We start from the raw sequence: 21,412 nt of genomic DNA, 5'->3' as shown, positions 1-21,412 counted from the left end.
ATAGACATTTTATGTTGCCTGAGATGGATTTGCTATTAAATGAGCACCAAAGGGACCGGCTATGCTTCCAATTTTGCTTCTTTTGCTGGAGCTTCTCTATAGTGACTAAGTTTACAGGGCAGGAATCGTTTTTTAATTATAAGGCAGAAGGTAAATTTGATGTTGTGCCATCTGATCCCTAACCCTGCACCCAATTAGCTGGTGTCCATTTGGTGGGGTTGTGGCCAAAGCCTACAAATGCAATGAAAGGGTACCCTGACTTAGTCACATCCAACCCAGGAAGGTGTGGCTTTTTAGAAATGATAATTTAAAGAAAATGATTTTATAAAAATTTATTTTAATAGAAACTTTCCTCTAAAATTTATTCATCAAAAATAATTCTAATTCCTTTTCAGAAATGTAAGGGATTAAAGTTCTCTTCTTGGTGGTATTTAGCCTCATTATAGGGGCAAATGTACCTTATATAAAATAATATTTTAGGGTAAAATTTATCTAATATTACATACTGTTACCTTTTCAAGATATTAGTGCAGGGGCACTAATAAATTTTCTCCCCGTGTGAGAAGTGTTATGCATGATGATTCTTCATTGTCAAGGCTAATTCCAAAAGATATGATCAGCATATAATAGTTTCCAGGAAGATTTAAGAAGAGGCAATAATCTTTGTTCATATTTAGATATGAGGTTAAAAATATGATTTGTAAGCTTTAATATAATTTTAATGGCTTAGCTTTTAGGAAAGTTAGTATATGCATAAAAAAGAAGAAAAAGAAACTTTTTTTTTAGTACTATGGGCTTAAATCAAGACCTTCACATATTGATCTGCATTCCAGGCCTTTTACATTTTTTTTTTTTTTCCTGAGCAGGGTCTCACTAAGTCATTAAGTTGATCAGACTGGGCTTGGACTTGTGATCCTCCTGCCTCAGCCTTCCCAGAACCCTGGGACTATAGGCATGTGCCACACTCCCAGATGAAACTTTTTAAAATTGAGAAAACTGTTTAAATTACTGAACTAAAACCAGAGTAATCTTTTTCATGTTATAGATATTGAAACTCCTATGAACATTGAAAATTGACAATGATATCGTTCTTAAATGTGATTGTTATTTTCTAATCAGTTGATTGACACTTAGAGATGGCTCAGAGATGGCGATGCCCTATCGCTCCTTTAAAGATTATTCCAAGGACATAAAATTAATAATAATATTAATTTGAGCTATTGATTTCTTATGAAATTGAACAACAAACATCTAGATTCCCTGTCTTATCTCTTTGAAGTCAATCATAAGCAAACACTTTGTTATATGCTAATGCTTTTACAAAATGTTTTCATCTTTAAAATGTGATTTTCTCCATTATAGATGTATGTTTGCAGTGGCAAAAATAAAAGCAAATTAATTCAAAGCATCTATTTGAAAGTTAAAACTGAACATGATCAACTGCAAGAGTCATAGAAACTGAACATTAATTCTTCTTGAGGAGTAAGAGTGAGATTAATATCATAGATAATTTATGGAAGAAGGTGTTTTTAAAACATCATGACAATGGAATTTTAATCCAAATTTAATTTATCTGAGGCTGTCATACTATTGCCACCTGAGATCTTTGCTAGTGAAATGCCTTGGATTATACCTGAGTATAAATTATCACTTAGCTTTTAGAAATTAGAACAAGACTCTGACCCTTGTATATATTTTTTAAAATCCATATTGTTTATTTAATCCCATGTACTTAAAAATGGTTTCCATGCTACTTCTCCTACTCAATGGAAGCTGGGTTTCATGGGGGCGGGGTGCTACAATGGCCTATTCTTGGAAACAACATTTAGAATCTAGCAAGGCACATGCCAGCTAGGCTCTAAAGTGGAGCCAGCCCTGGAAACTATTTTTCCAGCCATCTTGTCTTCATCCTTTCATTCTGAGGTGGTTCTGCTAAAGAGTGTGATGGGAACGTGGATGGAGTGGGACGGGGTTTCATTCTGAGAATGGAATGCATGCCTGGGGGTCAGTACAGCTTCCTGTCGCTGATATGCGGACACCTGAGGACCTCTGCGTGGAGCTTCCTGAGGTCGGTGTCTGGGGTACGTGGGACCCAGCCTCGTTAGTGGTAGCCACACAGGGCCGTCAGGCTCAGCTGGTCGTCACTGGGCGAGGAAGGGTCCGGGTCACTGTAGATCTGAGTCAGGGCCAAGCTCAGAATTTCTTTCTTTTCTTTGTAAAATCGCAGTTCTTGGCCTGCTTTCCTGGCTTCCTCCAACTGCCTCAGGGCCTTTCGTAGCTCTTGGGAAAGAATTCCAGGTGATTCCCGCTCCTTCATGATCCAGTCCAGGGCCATGTGGCTGCGCATCTTTTCATCTAGGGAATACTGGGAATAATAGGAGATGACTTCCTGGGAGCCAACAAACAAAAGTTCAGAGTCAGGAATGCGTAACAAAGGCAACTGTGCATGTGGCCTCCCGTGCCACCACAACCAAGCCTCTGCCATGCACAGACTCTAACCAAGTCCCACTGACACCATTTTAATGAAAAGGATGGGCCAAACAAGTCACCCAAAGTTGAGTCAAAACATACAGTTGTTAATGAGAATAATGTTCACATACACAGCAGGATGTCACCAGAAAAGCCTTTCTTTGAAAATATATTCTTTTTTCTTTTTTTTTTTTTTTCTCCGTACCCGGAATCAAACTCAGGACCTTACACTTACGAGGCAGGCATGGTACCACTGCACTAATAATTGCTCTGAAGATTACGTCATTTATTTATGGGACTCTTCTGCCCAGCTTTATTTCCTTTGAAAGATAGGAAAAGGGAAATAGCTATGCAGGGGAATTGGAGCAAAGCAGGTTTGGTGCTACAATAAGTGCTATTGTAGAAAGAAAATCTTTAGTAAAAGGCGACTTTAGAACAAGACTTAGAAACCAGGAAGGTCAACTTCCTAGAGCTGTGCTGTTAGCATGAGGAGGATGATAGTCCAAATGGCTTACCAGAACTAGAGCAATGACTTTAAAATATATTGTGGAGTGTAGACATTATCATTATTGATTTCACAATGATTTTTTCATGATACATTGTCTTTTACTTTTGCCAAAAATTAAAAATTAGCCATGACTTTTATTTCTTCTATGAAAAATTGTCACTTCATCATACTGTCGTATATAGGTTTGATCATGTGGAGTGGATGCATTGCTTATTTTTATTTTTAAGAACATGTGGTATTTATTTATGACCTTAACAAATTAAAACCAATCATGGAAAAGTGTTTATAACTAACCCAGCATATTTCAAAGGCCTTTTGTAAAATCAAAGGAAAGGAAAAAAATAGCCAAAGCCATTGTCAGCTACTCATTTCTTTTCCATCTTTGACATTTTGAAAGCCAGACTTTCTGTGCAAAGAACAACTTAAAACTCCTGGGGCTGCAATGTATGGAAAACTTACATCCACCCTCACCCTGCTGACTAATAGAGGCTTTGTTCCTCATACAAATTCCTGTTAGGAAATTCTCAAAAATAAACTACTGTCTTCAAATTGATGGGTTTAGAGAAGACAAATCTTGGAAGACAGCAATGAAAGCATTAAATATGCACAAAAGAATTTACATTTGCTATGAAAAAGTAGGGAAGGGTGTTCCCCATAAGTGTTGTAGAAATAGTGAGACCCTGTCTCTCAAAAATAAGGAAAACTTCTAAGTCAAAAAATTGAAGTGATTAAAAACCACCTTGTCCAACTTCAAATCATTTCTGTCACCCAGTGGGGCCTTTCGATGCAGTGGGAAATATCTGCCCATCTTCGGAGAGCAGGTTTCACGAGCAGTGTGTGCATTCTCAGAATTCTTCCTGCCCTTAATGACAGCTCCCTTCTGCATTCAGCACAGGTGTTTAAATGAGTCCTGTGCCAATGTTCTGAGTGTACATACTTGGTCAGTCTGACTCAACTGCTCCGTCACATGCAGTTCTTCATGCACCCTATGCTCTCAAGAGGTAAGCACGCTTATGTAGAGAAATGTCCCAATTAAAGACATCTCTTAGGAAGATGATGAATCAATCATCTGCTTAGTTCCTACAACACCAACCTGGTCCTAACCAGAAAATCTCACCTGTCGAGAACACTTTGTTTCTCGGAGAGCTTTTAGACTTCCATTCCAGTGCAGTAGTTGGAAAATAGTCATCAGCTCCTGTAAAATCCAAGTACCTGTCATTAGTTTTGAAGCAGAAACATTTGTCAGTTAAAGCTTCAGCAAGGCAGAACTCTGATCCCAAAATATGTTAGGTAAACAAAAAGTACTTTTGGGGACGTTTTGCAAAGTCCCTTGCTATATCTGTATTGTACAGTGAAATGACTAAATAATTGACAAGTTATTTTCAATATTAAAAACTCATACTTTAGTAATTGTACACCCAAGAGGTCATCTAAGCATTCTAGCACAGCTGAGAATAATGTACAGGTAAGGCTATACATTGTATCACTTTTTGAAACTGCCAGAAATGATACATCCACACTACTAAATACTTTGCATATACATATGCTGAGAGCACTCTCTAGGTTCTAATATAAAGAATTCTACGATGTTAAAACACAAAGTACAAAACAGTGCATACTTTGTGCTACTATTTGATTTAAAAAGAATAGAAGGCCCCTATATACATAATTGCTTGTAAATGTCTAGGAAAGTTCTGTAATAGGAGCCAGAGTAGCACAGGTGTGCTCATAACTGCATGAGGTCTTGAGTTAAATCCAATCCCCAGCACCAAAACCAAACCAGCCAAACAAAAAATAAGTAAAAAAAATAAGCAAAAAGAACATGATAACATTTATTGTTTCTAGAGATAAAAATATATGCCTGGAGGGCGGAGGTAGGAAGAATTCCTTCTGCTCCCTAAGTTTTGTTTCGTTTTGTCGTGCACTGCTGGGGATCAAACCCAGGCTCTTGTACTTGCCAAAGAGCAACTGCTCTGTCACTGGGCTGCACCTCCTGCTGCCTCTGATGATCTGTTAGATAACTTTTTGAGCTTTCAATCATGTGACTACATTGCACATTAAAGAAAAAACTTTAAAATTTAAGCCAAAAAATACACGTCAATATTTTAAAATATGATTCATAGGAAGTCATTGGTTTGGACTTAACTCCTCCCCAGACCAAATCAAAATAGAGTCACCCATGCTAATGTCCGTCTCAGTAGGATGAAACTAAGTTGCTCATCTGACCTTCTCACAAATAAGGAGAACCACACAGAGAAAAACCAATCAATTCCCTGGTGTTAGCCATTATGCTAAGGAAGTCCCCTTTGCTTTAACTGTGAGGAAAGAAACTTTTTATCCTGTTTCTGCTTTCTTCAGCCCTTTTCTGCCTATAAATCCAACCTTCTTTGCTCAGCGTATTGGAACATTCATTCTATTTTATGGGATGAAGTCATCCCTGATTCTACAATCGCAAAGAAAAGCCAACTCATTCTCTAAATCTGTTATAATTTCATCTTTGACAATATAAAACACAATGGACACACTGCAGACGCCATAAATTTATAAATTCGGTTAAGAAGAATGCCTTAACATGCGGACAAGAAGGTTATATTGACATTAAGTATATCGCTGCTTTCCGTGGCTAATGGCATTGAGCGTAGCAGCCATTCTATGGGCTCAGTTTTTCCTTTCCCTTCCCCAGATCAACCTAGCAGAGATTTTTATTTTCCTAATGTAATCAGAACTAGCAATGTTTCACTGAAGTTACCTGAATTTCACGTATAGAGGGATTGTCTTTAACTTAAACATTTTTTTAATGAGTAAGCAATTGTGTTACCTGATGATCACATTCACCATGGAGAGCTGTCACCTATACATAATACATCTTGATTCTTTTTATGCCCACTCTCTCTCCGCTTCACCCCCTCTCCCTCCATCTCCTGGATCTATCTCCCCGTCTGCTATTTTTTTTGTCTTTGTTTTTGTCAGAAAAACATCTATTAAGGATTAATAATAGCACGAACCACAACCACATAATTATTGGAAAATTACTCAGTATAATTAAGGAGCTTCCTGTTCACGGAACAGTTATGAAAAGCTGACTTTTATTAACTATCTTTTCCTTTGCTTGTCCAGGTGAGTTTTCATCAGGAAAATCACGATATACACAGTCTTAAATTAAAGGCACCTTAAAATTATCTAGTAAAGTCTAAAGTTATAAGATCATCATTGGAGTAAGCAGTTATTACCCTCCTGGTTAAAACTGCCATATAATCAAATGCTTTTCCTCTTCACCTGAAATCAAGTTCAGTGTTTTGTCGATGTTCCACTGCACAACAAGCACCTGAGAAACCCAAGGGATTCTCAATAAAAGTAAAATCATTTGTTTCCATTAATTAAAATACCATGAATTTCAGCAGAGTTGCTCATCCTGCCTCAGACTGAGAGCCCACTGTCCGCCCAGGGCCCTGGGTCTCAGGCCGAGGGAAGCCACCTTCTCCCAGCGCCTCTTCTTCCTGACCTGTCCATGTTTTGACTTCATCACATCACGATGTTAAGGTGGGAAAGCTTTGTTCCTTAAGCTGAACTTTCCTAATTCAGCTGTCACCACTGTGCTCTCAATCTTTCCATCAAAGTACCCCAGTGGCTCAGGAGGGTAAATTCACGCCCCGCCTCCCACCACACCCCCAAACCCACCCTTGGGACATTCTGTAGCAGAATGATGCAATAGGAGGGCCAATATTTGCAAATAGGAAATTTCTTCGAGTTTCATGTTTTGTAAAAATGCTCTGTTCCTTTTGTATGGCCCATCTTTAAAAAAAGAAGATAAATACCCTGTTCCTCCACTTGGTCTCACCTCCAAGATTTTTATGGAAAGCTCTGTGTGTGTTTGTTTTGCGGTCCTGGAGAGTGATCCCAGAGCCTGGTGCATACTAGACAAGCCCTCTACTGCTAAATAATTCCTCCAGTCCCTATGTGAAGTTGACAGCTGCGTTTATAATGTGGTTACTATTATAAATTGTCCGAGCATCTCTGTGGCCTACTTGAGCAAATACCTACCGTTAACAGAGCTTTTAATTCTATCGTTTGGCAGCTGTTACCTTAAAAATGTACTTTTGCTTCTTCAAGATCTTTTGGACTTATTCTTTTTCTTTTTTTTTCTTTTTTTTTGTTTTTGTTTTTGTTTTTGTTTTTGGAGACAGGGCCTCACTATGTAGTTGAGACTTACTTGGAACTCACGAACTCACTATGTAGCCCAGGCTGGTCTTGAACTTGCAGGGATCCTCCTGCCTCAGCCTCCTGAGTGCTGGGATTACAGGCATGTGCCACCACACCCAGCTTGGATTTATTCTTTTTCTACTCCCTATATCCGGTACTGGGAATTGAACCCAAAGCCTTTACACTGAGGTACCTCCTTAGCCCTTTTTATTTATTTTTTTATTTTGACACAGATTTGCTATAAGTCATTAAATTGCCCAGGCTGGGCTTGAACTTGTGAATCTCCCGTCTCAGCATTCCAGAGTGCTGGAAGTACAGGCAGCCTGTGCCTATTGATGCTATCAGCTGCCCCTTCCAGGTGAACTGCCATTCTCTCGCAATTCCCTAAAGACTTTAGAATCTGTAGTTATACTGTGAGTAGAACTGGAAGCTTTCTTATCCCCCTTAGCAAACTACATCTCTCACAAAATTCCCCAAAGGGTCTTGATTATTGTCTCCAGGACAAGGGCCATTTCTTCCCTGCCTCTGATTGTTTAAGTCTCTGTCCCACCACGAAGCAGATTTTCTTTCTTTCTTTCTTTCTTTTTTGTAGTGGGAATCGAACCCAGGGCCTTGTGCTTGGGAGGAAGGTGATGGCACCACTGAGCTAAAAAGCAGCTTTTACTTTGCAGGCACACAACTGCTTCCCCCTCAGAATGGCTCTGGTTTCTAAAATTCTCTAGGGAAGACAATCTCCTCCCCACTCTCTTACATTATATTACGATCTAGTTGTTGTCCCACTCGGAAGGATATCAAAGCATTACATAAAGTACGTATTTCCATGTAATTCCACAGACTCCTGGTCCTGTTTCTTTATTTCCCTTCACAAAACTGAGTCCACAAACTGTCCCAAAGCTGTCTGAGCTCCAGCCCCAGGGAGCCCTGTGTCATTGCAGACAGGCCTGGAGCAATCCCAGGCCCCTGTGAGGCATCGCCTCCTACTTTCACCATCAGCCCTGCTGCCCAGATTTACCATCTTTTCTTCCTGGAGCCTCCCCAGTGCCTCCCCTCCTGTGATGTTGTGGTCAGATCTGGGAGCCTGGCAGACTCCTGGGCTGACAGCAAAGTTCAAAGCCGGCCTGCAGTGTGAGGCGGTGAGGAAAAGTGTCAGCCGAGGTGGGTGGTGCCTGCACCATCAGGGGCTTTTATTTGCTTTGTTTATCAGGAATTTTTTACCTTAATTTTGAGTTATTAAACTATTGTCGTGTAATATTGTCCCTCTTGACCCCTGAGTTGTTCAATGTCTCTGTCATTTTTGTGCCAGAAACAAGTGAACGCCTCACTGGGCTGTGGCTGTGGTCTGTACCCTTCTGCTGGGTGGTTCTCAGAGCCAACTCTGCTTCAGGATGCTGGGTCTGGGCCCTGCTGCTGGGTCTGTGCGGGACTCTGCTTCTGGAGTGTGAGTCTGTGAATAAACACTGAAGTTGGTTTACTACTCCACAGTACTGAGATTCTTAGTAGTATTTTTCTTTTCCACTACCGGAAATTGAACCGAGGACCTTGACATTGCACTACTTTCCAACCCCAGCCATTATTTATTTTTTAGTTTTATTTCATTATCGTTGTTTTGTTTTATTTTTTGAAACAGGAACTTGCTAGATCACTAAGTTGTCCAGAGTGGGCTAAAACTTGGGATCTTCCTGCCTCAGCCTCCCAGAGAGGTGGGATTATAGGCATGTTAATAGCTTTTGAACAAAGGCCTCTGCGTTTTTATTTTATACCAACTCCATAATACATATAGCTGGTTCTGTCAGATCAGCAAAGTAAATTTGAAATGGAATGGAAAATAAAATTGCAGTTGCATTTCTCATTTGACAGCTCTCCTGGTTTATTCCATTATTCATTCCGTTTAAACCGGCAATAACCAGGCTCTGTCCTTGGGCTCTGCCCGGCACTGCCTCTTGTGAGACAGTGTTTGGCTTTTCAGCTACTTTGTAGGCTGAAAATGAGCCCTGCTTCTCTCTGGAACTTTGTCTGGGAGACTGGCTTGGTTCTGTGATTCATCAGAAATAAGAAAAACAAACACTGTAAATGGAGAACTTGAAAAACAGGTGGGCACCATCTCCCCACCCAAGAGAATGGATCTAAAAGGAAATTTGTTTATGGGATGAGGTTTTAAAAGGTGACCTGGAGAATTTAGCAAAGATGTAAATAAACAACTCTTCCTTGGACTGCATTAGGCTTCAGAATAAATATATTAACCAGCTTCAGTCAAAGCCTGCCTAGAATCTGACCTTGACAAGCCCCAGCTCTGGTCGCTGCTCACGTCCCTCCCCCAAACAGCAGGCAGTTATCTCTGCAGCGGGGCTACCTCAGAGCAGCAGCTGGGCTTCCCGCCCACAACGCAAAGGTAAGCAGAGGCCTATCGAGTTTCCTCCCCAGCCAGCTGCAGGACCCCCTCCCGTGCAAGCCTGAGGGCTGTCAGAGGCACCACCCTGCTTTTCCGAGGAATAGTATCTATCCCTGGATGCAAACACAGCCCACAACCCCCCAAGGGTACCGAACTGCTGTCTGTGCTGAAGGGGCTCAGGCCTGTGGTCAGCTCCCCCTAGGTGCAGACAGACTGATGCATTTAGTCCCCGCCCTGCCATAGAAGGTGAAGCCGGGCTCCTGAAACCCGGAGTTGAGTTACTGAGGTCTCTCCTGCAGGTTGGGGCCTTGGATTTTTTGCTGCCCTTACATCTTCTCCTTCCTTGGTCCCCATCTGGAACCCAGCGTCCTTTATGAGACCCTCTGAGGCAATTCTACAGTATGATTCAAATTATTATTTCACATTCATAAACACCTTACCACACAGACCACACAGAACACGCACAGCCCAAGGCAAAGTGGCTGAAATATCACTGAGTTTGAGTAGTGCCTTTCCTAGTTCTTGGAAGGGTTTTAATAACACTTTAGAATTAATTGTTATTAATTACTTTCACCTTATCCTTCTTGGGCAGACTAACACAATCACATTCAAAAATCATTATTTTTCCTAAAAATAGCTACTAAGTCACATACAAGCAACTGTGTAGTGGGGCAGGCATTATTCATTGTATAACAAAAGCAGTACAATATTCTTTTGATGGGATGTAAAGGGAAGAATTAAGATACACGATTTTCTTCCAGTGGAAAGGATGATGCTCTCTGTTTTGTAAAGGTCACATTATTTAATCCTGTAGGTGAGCATTATTGTTTCTATTTTATAGATACAAAGCCAATCTCAGAATGGGCAAGCTCATGGGTGGCAAGTGAGGGACAGGGTTCACACATAGCTCAGTATGATTTTGAAATATGTATTTTCTTTGTTTTTGTTTTTTTGTTACTGGGGATTGAACTCCGGACCTTCTTGCTGGCGAGGCAGGCAGCAGAACCACTGAGCCAAATCCCCAGCCCCTAAATATGTATTTTCTTTCTTTTGTGCCATTTCCCTCCTGAGAAATACATAGAACAATGATGCTTAGCCTCTGTGGAGCATTTACCTATGGGAGGCACTGGCTAGGCCCAGGATGGCAAACCTTTCAGAGCTTTCAATGATAAAAACAGCCTTCTGTGACATGTGTGCCATGGGTTTGCCACCGCTGCTCTGGACTCTTCTCATAGTGTCCCATTTAAATACGAACAAGGAAGCAGATTCAGAGGTTGGGAACGGAGGCTAAAACTAGCCAGTCCACTCCAGAGCCTGGGTCAGAACCACTGAGCTACACATGGCCTTGTCCTCTCCAGGGAGCGGGCCCTAAGGATCAGGTCACTCCATGTGCCAAGACAGGCTGTATCACAGGTCTGTGAGTCCATCTCCACCCACAGAGAAAATTAAATGACCCAGATGCAGATCAAGACGCGGAATGGAGGCCTGGGGATTTAGCTCAGTGGTGCCGCCATCTGCCTCAGAAGCGTAAGGTCCCAAGATTGATCCCCGGTACCAGAATAAAAAAAAAAAAAAGAGGAAGAAGAAGAGGCAGAATGGAGGAAGCATTTTGCTTCAGTCATGTAGAGAATGAATAAAGAAAAATATCAGTTTTTGAAAATTGAGCAGAAAGGACACATATATGTGAGAAATGGCTATGCCGTTGGTCAGGAAACAGTCTGAAATGTATGCATGAAGGCAATTGAAAGCTGGTGGCTTTAGGCTTCAACTGCAACACCACGGTAAATTATACCATGGAAACATACTCATGTTCACGAGACTGTATCTCTGGGTTTTTTCTTGGATTTAACTATAGTCTCGGGTTACTTCTTAGAGTCTAAGAAAATACAATCACTAGCGATAAAGACTTTTGTTTATAATATTACATATTGATTTCTACCAACATTGCATGTTTTTGGGTGTTCATCTGCATTCAGATTTAGTTAGAGGGACACACAATTCTTACCCAGTGACTGCTCGATTTTCACCTGCTCAGCCTAATAAAGGACAAGAGCGAGACTGCAAGGCCCGGGACTGAACACAGGCTCTAACATTTGCTAAGTGGTGACAGACTTCTTTCAGTAATAACGTGGGATAGATCTAAAAGTGTACCTTGAGACAGTGTAATTGTCTTATGTATTTTATATGACTTTTGCCTATTCAAGTGGTTGTTAATCAGTATTAACTTTATAAGAACTTATAAGATGAGTAAATGAATCTGATGCTGGAAAGAAAAACCACTAATATAGGAATTTCATAAAATCTAACTCGTGGTTCTTGTGTTAAATCATGATAAAACATGAAATGCTAAGCATCATGCCAAAGAAAGCATCTAATAAGCACTAGCTGCTAATATTACTGTTACTCATGCAATTATTGACTTTGCAAATACAGCTGAACCTCCACTTGCCCATGGGGTTATTCTCTGATGAATCCATTATAAGTTGGAAGTAGCATTAGGTCAGAAATGGACTCAACACACTTAACTACCCGAACATCACAGTTCGGTCTAGCCTACCTTAAACATAGTCACACTTACACTTTCCTGAAGTTGGCCAAAATCACCTAACACAAAACCTATTTTATAATAGAGTGCCGTATGCCTCATACAACAGTACTGAAACAGAAAAACAGAATGGTTCTCTAAGTGTGCTTTCTCACCATTGTGAAATTGGAAGCTCATAAATCTGGGATCATCTGTAATAGGTAATGTAGCTTCTCAGCTGTTATCATTCATCAGCAGAGCACGAGAAAGGATTACAGTTGCTTTTTTTTTTTTTTTTGGTTGATGATAACTGGAGGCAGATCTTGTTTAATAGAAACATCAGAACCGAAGGAGTATTGTTCAGTGAATACTGTGGGAACCTTTACCTATGAATTCTAAACATTAAGAATCAGGTAGTCACAACTGTGATTTGGTTGTGCTGAAAAACTGAAGCGTTACAGCACCGTAAGACTGGAGTTTTCCTCACCTGTTTCTTAGACTTAAGTATGATGCTTCCCCTTCATAATAGCAAAGATTGTGTTCCATCCCATTTGCTTTTACTTTATTGTATTTTATTTTACTTACTTTTAGGTGGTAGGGATTAAACCAAGGACTTTTATTTATTTATTTAATTTTGAGATAAGATCTCACTAAATCTGTAAATTTCCCAGGCTGGGCTGTATGGATCACACAATTCTCCTGCCTCAACACACCCACCTTTGTTTTATTTTACTGAAATGTGGCTAACGTGGGGTGACTGTGCTGGATTCTAGGAGGTTTGAATGAAAAAGTGTACTATTGTGATAGATATTAATTGCTTTCTAAATTAGGTAACCAGATAAACATATAGCAGGAAGCCAGGTACCTGAAATTCCAGCATCGTCTTGCCCATATTTGACTCCAACATGTAGTGATAGGCGCCGATGCTCGTGCTGGGGTCATCTGCATCGTCCAAAGTGCCCTTGAGAAGGACAGCAGAAGAAGCAAATATTACTAATATTTTCTGTGAGTAGTCAAGGATTAGTCCTCTGGCCATAGCATGCCTTCCGCTGCTGGCCTAACCTTAATGGTGTTCACTCTCCAATTAAGTCTCTGGTTGATTTTGGGTAAAATTCTTCATCTCACCATGATTCAGAGTAAAGAGGATCTCATAATCAGTTTGAATCTAGCTTTCTACTAGCATGTTAGTTGAGCATATACTTGCTTATAGAATAACTTTCCCCAAACAGAATTTCCTGTTATTGCACAGGGTTTTTGGTGGTCGTGGTGTTAGGGATAACGGAAATCTTGAAACGCTGGTCATGCTCTAATTTCAGTAATACTCAGGCAAAAGTATGGACATGGAAAGAAGACTCCAGTTGTATGGACCATTTATACGCTTTTCATAATATGGGTGATGTTTGCACTGGAGATGTAGAATTTGGTTATGTATTTTTTGTACTCTTTGACCACTATGCTGGATTAACTAATGGTCAGCTTGGAATGCCCAGCTGAGCTGAATCAGTGTGGTTATGGGCGTGAAAGACCCACTTGAAGATTGTTGCCAAACTGACAAAAACAGACAATGAGAGGGGAAGGTTGGATGCTGTTGGTTTTCCTGGAGAAGCTTGCTGCAGCTGGTTTTCTGATATGAACTCAGCTGTTCTCATCATCAGAGGTACTTGGGTCCTCACTGTCACTGAGGATGGCTTCTGTTCTCATCAGGAGAGCTCTGGTCTTTGCCTTTGTAGTCAGTTCCCGACTCCAGTGCAGGTCCCTCAACCTGGCGGCCCAAGGGCACAGGCTTTCTAGCCTCCAGCCCTGGCCGTCGGGCCTTCTCGGTACAGACCCTCCGTATGGACTTGCATGGGACATTGCCAGGGACTCTAGGCCTCCGGCTGGATTAATGGAAGACTTTTCTGTGGGATCCAGGCCCTTATTTGGATTCTTCGGGTCTCTAGCACATAGACAGATCTTTCACACTCCTCTGTATTTGACTTTTTGGGTGAGTATTATGAAATAATATTATAAAGTCTGTGTCCTATATTAAATCTATTCCCTTGCAAACCCTGACTGCAACAATCACTTAATCTTTAGGAAACAAGTGTGTGTGTGTGTGTGTGTGTGTGTGTGTGTGTGTGTGGTGTAGAAATGATTTCCCTTTCAGTTTGGTTGTGGGGAGCAATGCAAGAAGCTAGCACAAGCTCTGGAATGACATCTAAGTCTCCTTCACTATCCCATGGCCTCGGATTCCTGGGAAGGTGGGCTGTGGCAACTCCATGAGACTGAACAAACAACTGGCAGCATCAAATAGCAGCAAATTTATAGCTTTTGAATGCAATAACATTAACACACTGCTGCTGAAATATTTATGTTGGCTTTTTAAATATCCCAGAGGAAATCCACCCAGAAGCTTGCAAGCCATACATATTCTCTTTCCTTAGAAATTTCCATGAAAATATGATAAATTACATTTACACTGAGGGCCCTTCCCTGCTCCTGAGTAAATTCCACACTTATATAAATCAGGCATCGTTTTCCTAACTTCTCTTCCTCAAAGGCACTTGAAATTTACAGGGCCAGAAAATAAAGGCTTCCTTTCATCCAAAGACCAGATATAGAGCAGAGCTCGCTGCCTTCTCTGGCTGGGTCAATGCCCCTCCCTTCCCAGCCCCTTCCCAATCTCTCCTGGAAGTGATAAGAGCATTTATGAGGAGAAGGTCATAATAGTCAGATGATGATGGCTCCTTCGTTATCAGCAGCTTCTCCAGAAACAAAGCTTTTTCTCCTTTTATTAAGGGAAACAGGAAGGGAGAACCTTAGATAGGGTGTATCTGTGTGCAGGGGAGGTCAGAGGCAGTTACTCCTCTGATAATGCCACATCTCTCCCATTGAGCATGTACAGGGAAACACTTGTCATGGGTTGGGGCCCCAGGCTTCCTTTGTGGCTTATAGTTTGGAGATTTCAAGGATCAGGAGCTTCACATCATTTATTGGGCAAATAATTCAGGATTGCTGGTGTGCTGAAATAAGTGCTCTATTTAAATTTCTAACATGGGGCTTTTTGCTTTTAAAATACTTTATTTTTAATTGTGTCCATTATGGAAATTTTCAAAGCTCTCTGAAAGAAGTAAATTGATGTTAGCTACAATTTTTTCTAATAGCTAACACAAATCAGGCTGAATAAAGAGCCAGTGCTTCCTTAAAAATATAGATTGTATGCCGGGTAATTGGCACTTTCAATAAGTACCTCAAATAATTTTTATGATTAGTTGAGTTCAAGATAAATGGAGCTAGTTTACCACTAGATTAAAGCATCATTCAATTGTTTGCATTCTCGGGGCCTAAAAGAATCAACACTCCTCAAAAGGCAGACATTCAAATAAACAAATCAAGGTGGATCAAATTATCTACCTCAATTTAAAGCTTAACTGTCATCCAAGGAAGTGAAGAATATTGCTGAGGTGTAGAGTGGGGAACAAGTTCTAGTTTATGGTTTCCAATCCAAGTGTTCTTTTTTGCTGAAAAAATGATGCCTTAATGGGGAAAAATACAGCCCACATGTGTTTAAGTTCGGAATTCGTCCACTGTCTCATCTCCCAGGGCTCCAGCGCCTCAGTGTTCACAGCACGGCTCGCCCTCCTCCCCTGTGAGTACTCACGCTGGTGGAGGCTACCGCTTCCTGAACACTTTCCATGATGAATTCCTTGGTGATCCTGCGCGAGGGGAGTTCGTTGAAGAGGGAGTTGATTAGGGCCACTTTGGCTGCATCCCGTCTGGCCTCAGCTCTACTTAAGCAGCACTTGAGAAGGGAAGGGGAGAAGAAGTCACTAAAGGGTTCAGCCTTTTACCATTCCATCCCTGCGTCAACCAGTCTCTGGTCAAGCGTTCATTGACTAGACCTATTCTTTCAGACCCATTGCTAATCTCCCTGCAGATTGCGCAGATTTTTCTCTCAGCTGTAGAGACTGTGCAAATGTCTTGTAATCTTCGACTGCTTTTTGTCTTATTTCACAGTCATGGATCAAAGACTTTGCATACTATAATAATAAAAATAACAATGGCTACTATTGTATGCTAGGTTATTTGCATTCATTTTCTAAGCTATCCTAAAATCTTTCAGAGGAAAAAATTAAGAAAAAAAGAAAAATAAGCAAACTAAAGATACTTATAACAGTAATTATTTACATTATAATAACATGCAATATTATGTAAGAACGTACAACTTAATTAGAACAGTAAAAATTAAGAGTTTGAAGTCAGACTCCTAGGGCCAAAATTCCAGCTGAAGTATTTGCTAGCTTTAACACCTTGACCCAGTTAGTCAATCTGTGCCTCAATTTCTTCCTTTGTAAAATATGAAAAATAAAAGGGTTGAGATTAAGATTGAGTCAATAGAGACAGAGCACCAACAGTACTTGTACCTGGTTCCCCTCTCCAAGAACATGCCAGTTTTACACATTTTTGTCTCCATGTGAGGGCAAGGGTGCTCCTGTCAGTGTCTACTGTTTTTGCTTTTCGAGCACATATTCTTCTCTTGCTTTCTAGTAGCAGTTATCTGATTTTCTTCAGATTATCTTTCTACTTTGCTCGTAGTCCATGAAGTTTGGGTAGGATACACTGCATTTGGACTTCTCAAAGTTAGACACTGAATAATAACTAAAAAATTGTCAGTGTTTCCCAGTTATCTTCACTCTCCGTACTCCTAGCCTGTCTTCCATTTGTTCACATGAGTCTGCCTGATACAGTGTAATTTTTTTTCTGTTCCCTTTGTTTCTTTCTTTCTTTTCTAAGAGCTAACTATTCCTATTCTTCAAGTTCTCTTTGGTTGGCATCCATGGGGCCCAGTGAGAAAGAGGTGCAGCCTCTGAGAACTGGGATATCCCTGGGGCCCCACACCTTCAAGGGGGCCCCATGGTATGATGGCTTCTCTCTTATAGGCTCCTATACCCAGACTGCAGACTCTAAGATTTCTAGTGAGGAAAAAGTCCCCAAAAAGAGACACCCAGGCCTTAATCCTGGTCATTGGATTGGCCAGCCTGCTATGGCTCCACCACTGTGTGGCTGGGAGACCTGGGCCACTTGAACTTTGGGGCCTAATTTTCTCATGCAAGGTTCCTACTGCCTAAAATGCACGATTCTCAGGTTCACTTGGCAACCAGTATGAAAGAAGAAGGAGAGAAACCAAGAATTACATTTCATTTTGCAATTTCTCTACTTTAAGAGCTCTAGATCACCAACAGGAAGCAGTGAAATCCCTCTGTTTGCTTCAGAAATCTCCAACCCCACCCCATTGCCCCACACTGCTCTCTCTGCCCTGTCCTGGGAAGACTCTGAATGTGAGCCTGTGTCTTCCAGAGGCTGCCTCTCCTGCCCATCTCTACAAACCTAGCTTGAGATCCAGGTTTCCTGTCATTTCCTCCCAGAATGAAAGGCAGCAGGAACTGCATCAGGTAATAGCACACTGCACATACACGTTTGTTTGGTTTGGTTTCGAGACAGGATCTCACATGTAGTCCAGGCTAGCTTTGAACTTACTACAAAAGGCAGTCTGGCCTCAAACCTGTTGCAGTCTTCTGACTCAGCCTCCTGAGTGCTGGGATTACAGGTGTGCACCATTATGCCTGGCTTTGGAGCTCTTTATAGTTTGGAGTTCTTGAATGTTTGCCAAAGGACTGCGTGTTGAAGGCTTGGTCCCAGGCTGTGGCGCTATCGGGACATAGAGGAACCCTGAGGAAGTGTGATCTAGTGGAAGAAAGGAAGGTCACTGAGGACAGTGACCTAAAGGACAAGCTGGGGTCCCATCTTTCTCTCTCTCCCTGGCTGCCACAACACGAGTAGCTTTGCTCTGTTGTGTGTTTCCCACGTGCTATGCTGCCCCATCACAGGCCCTAAAGTAGCAGATCTAACTGACCATGGACTTAAATCTCTGAAGCCAGGACCAACATAAACTTTCCCTCCCTCTAAGTTCTCTTAAGTATTCTATCAGAGCAGTAAAAAACTGACCAACACAACCTTAAGTGAAAAATAGAGCTGAAGTTCTGAAATGCATGTAAGGAGATCATTTTGGGGTTCCTCTCTTTGGGGTTGATTGTCTAGCAAGAAGGCTTTGGGCACAGCTTTAGGCAGCAAGGCAATTCCGAGTTCAGACCTCACCAAGGTTTTGGCCACCTGTATTAAGCTACAGAGGGTCTGGACAGATATGTTTACGTTGTGTTGTAAGCTTGGCCGAGAATTCACAGGATGTTGAATTTTGAATCAGATGCCCTGCACTGAAGCTTGGATGTCACCTCTTCCTGGAAGTTTTCCTTGACCATTCTCAAGGCCAGGCTGCAAGGACAACGTCCATGAGGGGCAGTGACCGTGCGGCAGTGTCATTGTTTGGCAGGGCTCTGGCCTCCCTCTCGTTTCCAGGTTGTGAGTCCACTTAAAGGCAAAGGTAATGTTCCCTTCCCTGATAATGTAGTTTATTGAATGAATAACTGAAAGCAGCCAAGGAAACTCAGAAACAAGTCACTAAAGCACTAAATATAATGTTCAAGAAATTTTCTTAAAGAAAATGAAATATGTATACTTCTTTTTTTTTTAAAAAAAAAGGTCCTATTTTATTATACCTTATATGGTATAGGTACCCCAGGAACATTAGAATATTAATAACTAAATTTCAGAGGGATAATTAGCTATTATATTTAGGCTCTCTAATATGATAATCTTTGGCTAGGTCAGGAACATTTTTTATTCTTTAGAAAAATTATTAAAAAGCAAACAAAGTTTTTGCAAATATTACCTGACATCTGTAACAGCAGCTCATTTTAATAGCAATGTACCTTCACAAAATCTACAAGAGAGCTATTGTGGTTTTAGAATGTAGAGAATTAGATTCAGACTAGGGCACTCTTAAGAAACAACTTTCTGTCTAAATAATAGCAATTTAAACCATCTTTCATAGACAGAGGGGCCTAGTAAACACTGCTTAGATAAAAGAAACTATCTATTTTAAATAAGACCAGCTAAGAACTAGATCAAAGGCACGACATACATTTACAAGCAAAAGGCACTGCTTCAGACATCAAAGTACAGCCAGGGAGAACACGGAGAGCCTTTACCCAGAAAGCATAGAAAAGGACTACTGAGACTCAACCAGTATCAAGATATTAAAGCAGACACATGTCTTTACTTATATTTTGTTTCAGGGTACAGAATATTTCCTTAAAACAAGGGAGAAAGTGCACCAATTATTAAGTACATCAAATAAATTCTGAGTCATCAAAGGGCTTTTTGTGCTATTGTTTTTTATATTTCTGCAAGACTAGTACTTTTTAAGAATGCGTTAAGACCCATAAGTACCTGTGCTTGGTCAGAAATGTAGCCTACAGCAGCCGTCAAGGCATAGCTAAATCAGAGCGCAGAGACTGCTGTAAGAACAGGCAGTGGGAATTACCATCGAACAGTGGGAAACACTGTAAGAAAATAAAATATGGCAAGTAACAGGACATTTTATTGGTGTCCAAACTGGTTGTCAAAGACATCAGTTGGGCAGCGAGTCTTGATGTTATTTCAAAGCAACTTCCTGTTAGAATTAGGCTTCCCATGTTGTATGGTTTATTTCTACTATTTTTTTTTTCTTTTAGCCAGGCCCCATCATAAATACAGATCTGTAAACTATGCCTTACCCACTAACCATTCTTGTTAATATAGAAAGACAACTTCCGTCCTTTACATTTTGTGAAAGTGCAGAGCTGGAATATTTAGTAGACAAGATTTTACCAAAGTCAGCTGTGGATTTCTGAGGCATGTGAAGACACATGCTTTCCAAGTGGCCAGAAGACCCCACTGAGACATTCGTCTTGGTGCCCAGATGCCTTTCATTTATTGGTAGATTATAAACATTATAATCATTACAAAGTCTCCTGACTAATATAAAATTAAAGCAATAGAGAAAGAAAGAAAGAAAAAAAGGAAGGAAGGAAGGGAGGGAGGGAGGGAGGGAGGGAGGAAGGGAATAAGAGCGACTGTGGCATTTCTTAGGAAAGCTATTTAAAGGCAGGGGTAGCCAGCCTGTAAGATACCCCCAGTGTCCCTCCTCCTGGAGTTCATATGCTCCTGGGTCCGGGTTTGGTCTGTGTGACCAGTGGAACGTGGTGATACTTGCTTATAAAAGATCTTGTGGCTTCCATCTTGGTCCTGCTTTCTTTTCTCTCTTTGATCACTTGTTTGAAGAAGTCAGCTGTCATGTCATGAGCCTCCCCATGCGTGGAAAGGCACACACGACAAGAAACAAGCCTTCTGCCCACAGCCTCCTGAGTGAGATTAAAAGCTGATCCTCCAGACTGGGTCAAGCATTCAGATGCCTGCAGCTACCAAAGACAGTTTGCCTGCAACCTCCAAGAGACTCTGGGCGAGAACCACGCAGCTAAGTTGCTTCTTCCAGATTCCTGACCCTCAGGGTTGTGAGACAGTAAATGTTTGTAGGTTGTCAGGCAATTTGTTATTCAGCAGTAGGTAACTATTACAAAGTCTGTGCTCACCACAGGTTATCAGAAATTCTCTTAGCACACCCTTGGGGGAGAGTTCATTAACAGGAATGCTCATTGCTACACTATGTGCTTGATGCTGCACTAAGAACTTTATGTTTATTATCATGTTTCATTATTACAATGGTCCTATGAGGCTGGTTTAGCGGTTATCCTTATTTTGAAGTTGTGGAAACAGAGGCTTAAAGAAGTTACGCATCTCAAAGTCATGCAATTTAAAAAGTGAACAAAACAAGATTCAGACCCAAGTCAGTCTGACACGAGAGTTCAGATTTTAATTACAATGTTATTTGACTTTTCATACAAATGGTCACCCAGTTTGAAATAGAAAGGATATATAATTTGGCTAGGGGCACATAGCATTCCCTAAATCAGTATAATACTCCAGACAAAGCTGCAACTTTGATTTTTTGTGGGTTATTTGGACATAAGTTTCCAAGAGTGTCTCCTTCTTTCCCCACATGACAAATAGAAGAAAAGGCCAAGGAGGACGCACGTGCTATCACAATAAACCGTGTTCACTGAGGGAAATGTGCCGGCCGATGAATACACTAACATCTTCCTCCTTCCCACTGTTTTCCTCTTCATGCTCTCCTGGACGGTAAGGGGAAGAAAAATAGAGCAAGAAGGACAACTATGAATATACCAGGGATGAAATGTCACCTCCAGGAGGAAGTGTTTCCTTTTGGCTGGATGTGACCTCTTTGTTAAATATGGAGCCAAGAGCTTCGGGATTCTACTACTTAGGGCTGCTCAACAGTGTTAAGAAGTGTTTGATAATTCTTCAAGAGTAAAAGCCAAAAAAAAAA

The 21,412-nt window shown here is 41.0% G+C and overlaps 1 protein-coding gene across 1 annotated transcript in view; it reads right to left on the bottom strand.

Annotated features, from left to right (window-relative positions):
• Positions 1–1,709: 1,709 nt before the first annotated feature.
• Positions 1,710–21,412, bottom strand: part of Lix1 (limb and CNS expressed 1) — a 47,879-nt gene continuing 28,176 nt past the window's right edge. Inside the window, exons 3-6 of the mRNA XM_010621843.2 lie at positions 15,731–15,871; positions 12,956–13,051; positions 4,095–4,172; positions 1,710–2,389 (exon numbers count right to left, since the gene is read on the bottom strand). Coding sequence (XP_010620145.1) covers positions 2,102–2,389; positions 4,095–4,172; positions 12,956–13,051; positions 15,731–15,871 — 603 coding nt within the window. The 3' untranslated portion in view covers positions 1,710–2,101. The remainder of the gene's footprint in view (positions 2,390–4,094; positions 4,173–12,955; positions 13,052–15,730; positions 15,872–21,412) is intronic.

Source organism: Fukomys damarensis, unplaced genomic scaffold, assembly GCF_012274545.1.
Source record: "Fukomys damarensis isolate Sample0158 unplaced genomic scaffold, DMR_v1.0_HiC HiC_scaffold_3, whole genome shotgun sequence".
NCBI classification, from domain to species: domain Eukaryota; kingdom Metazoa; phylum Chordata; class Mammalia; order Rodentia; family Bathyergidae; genus Fukomys; species Fukomys damarensis.
Note: the sequence above shows the minus strand (reverse complement) of the source record. Positions and strands in the feature narration are given on the sequence as shown.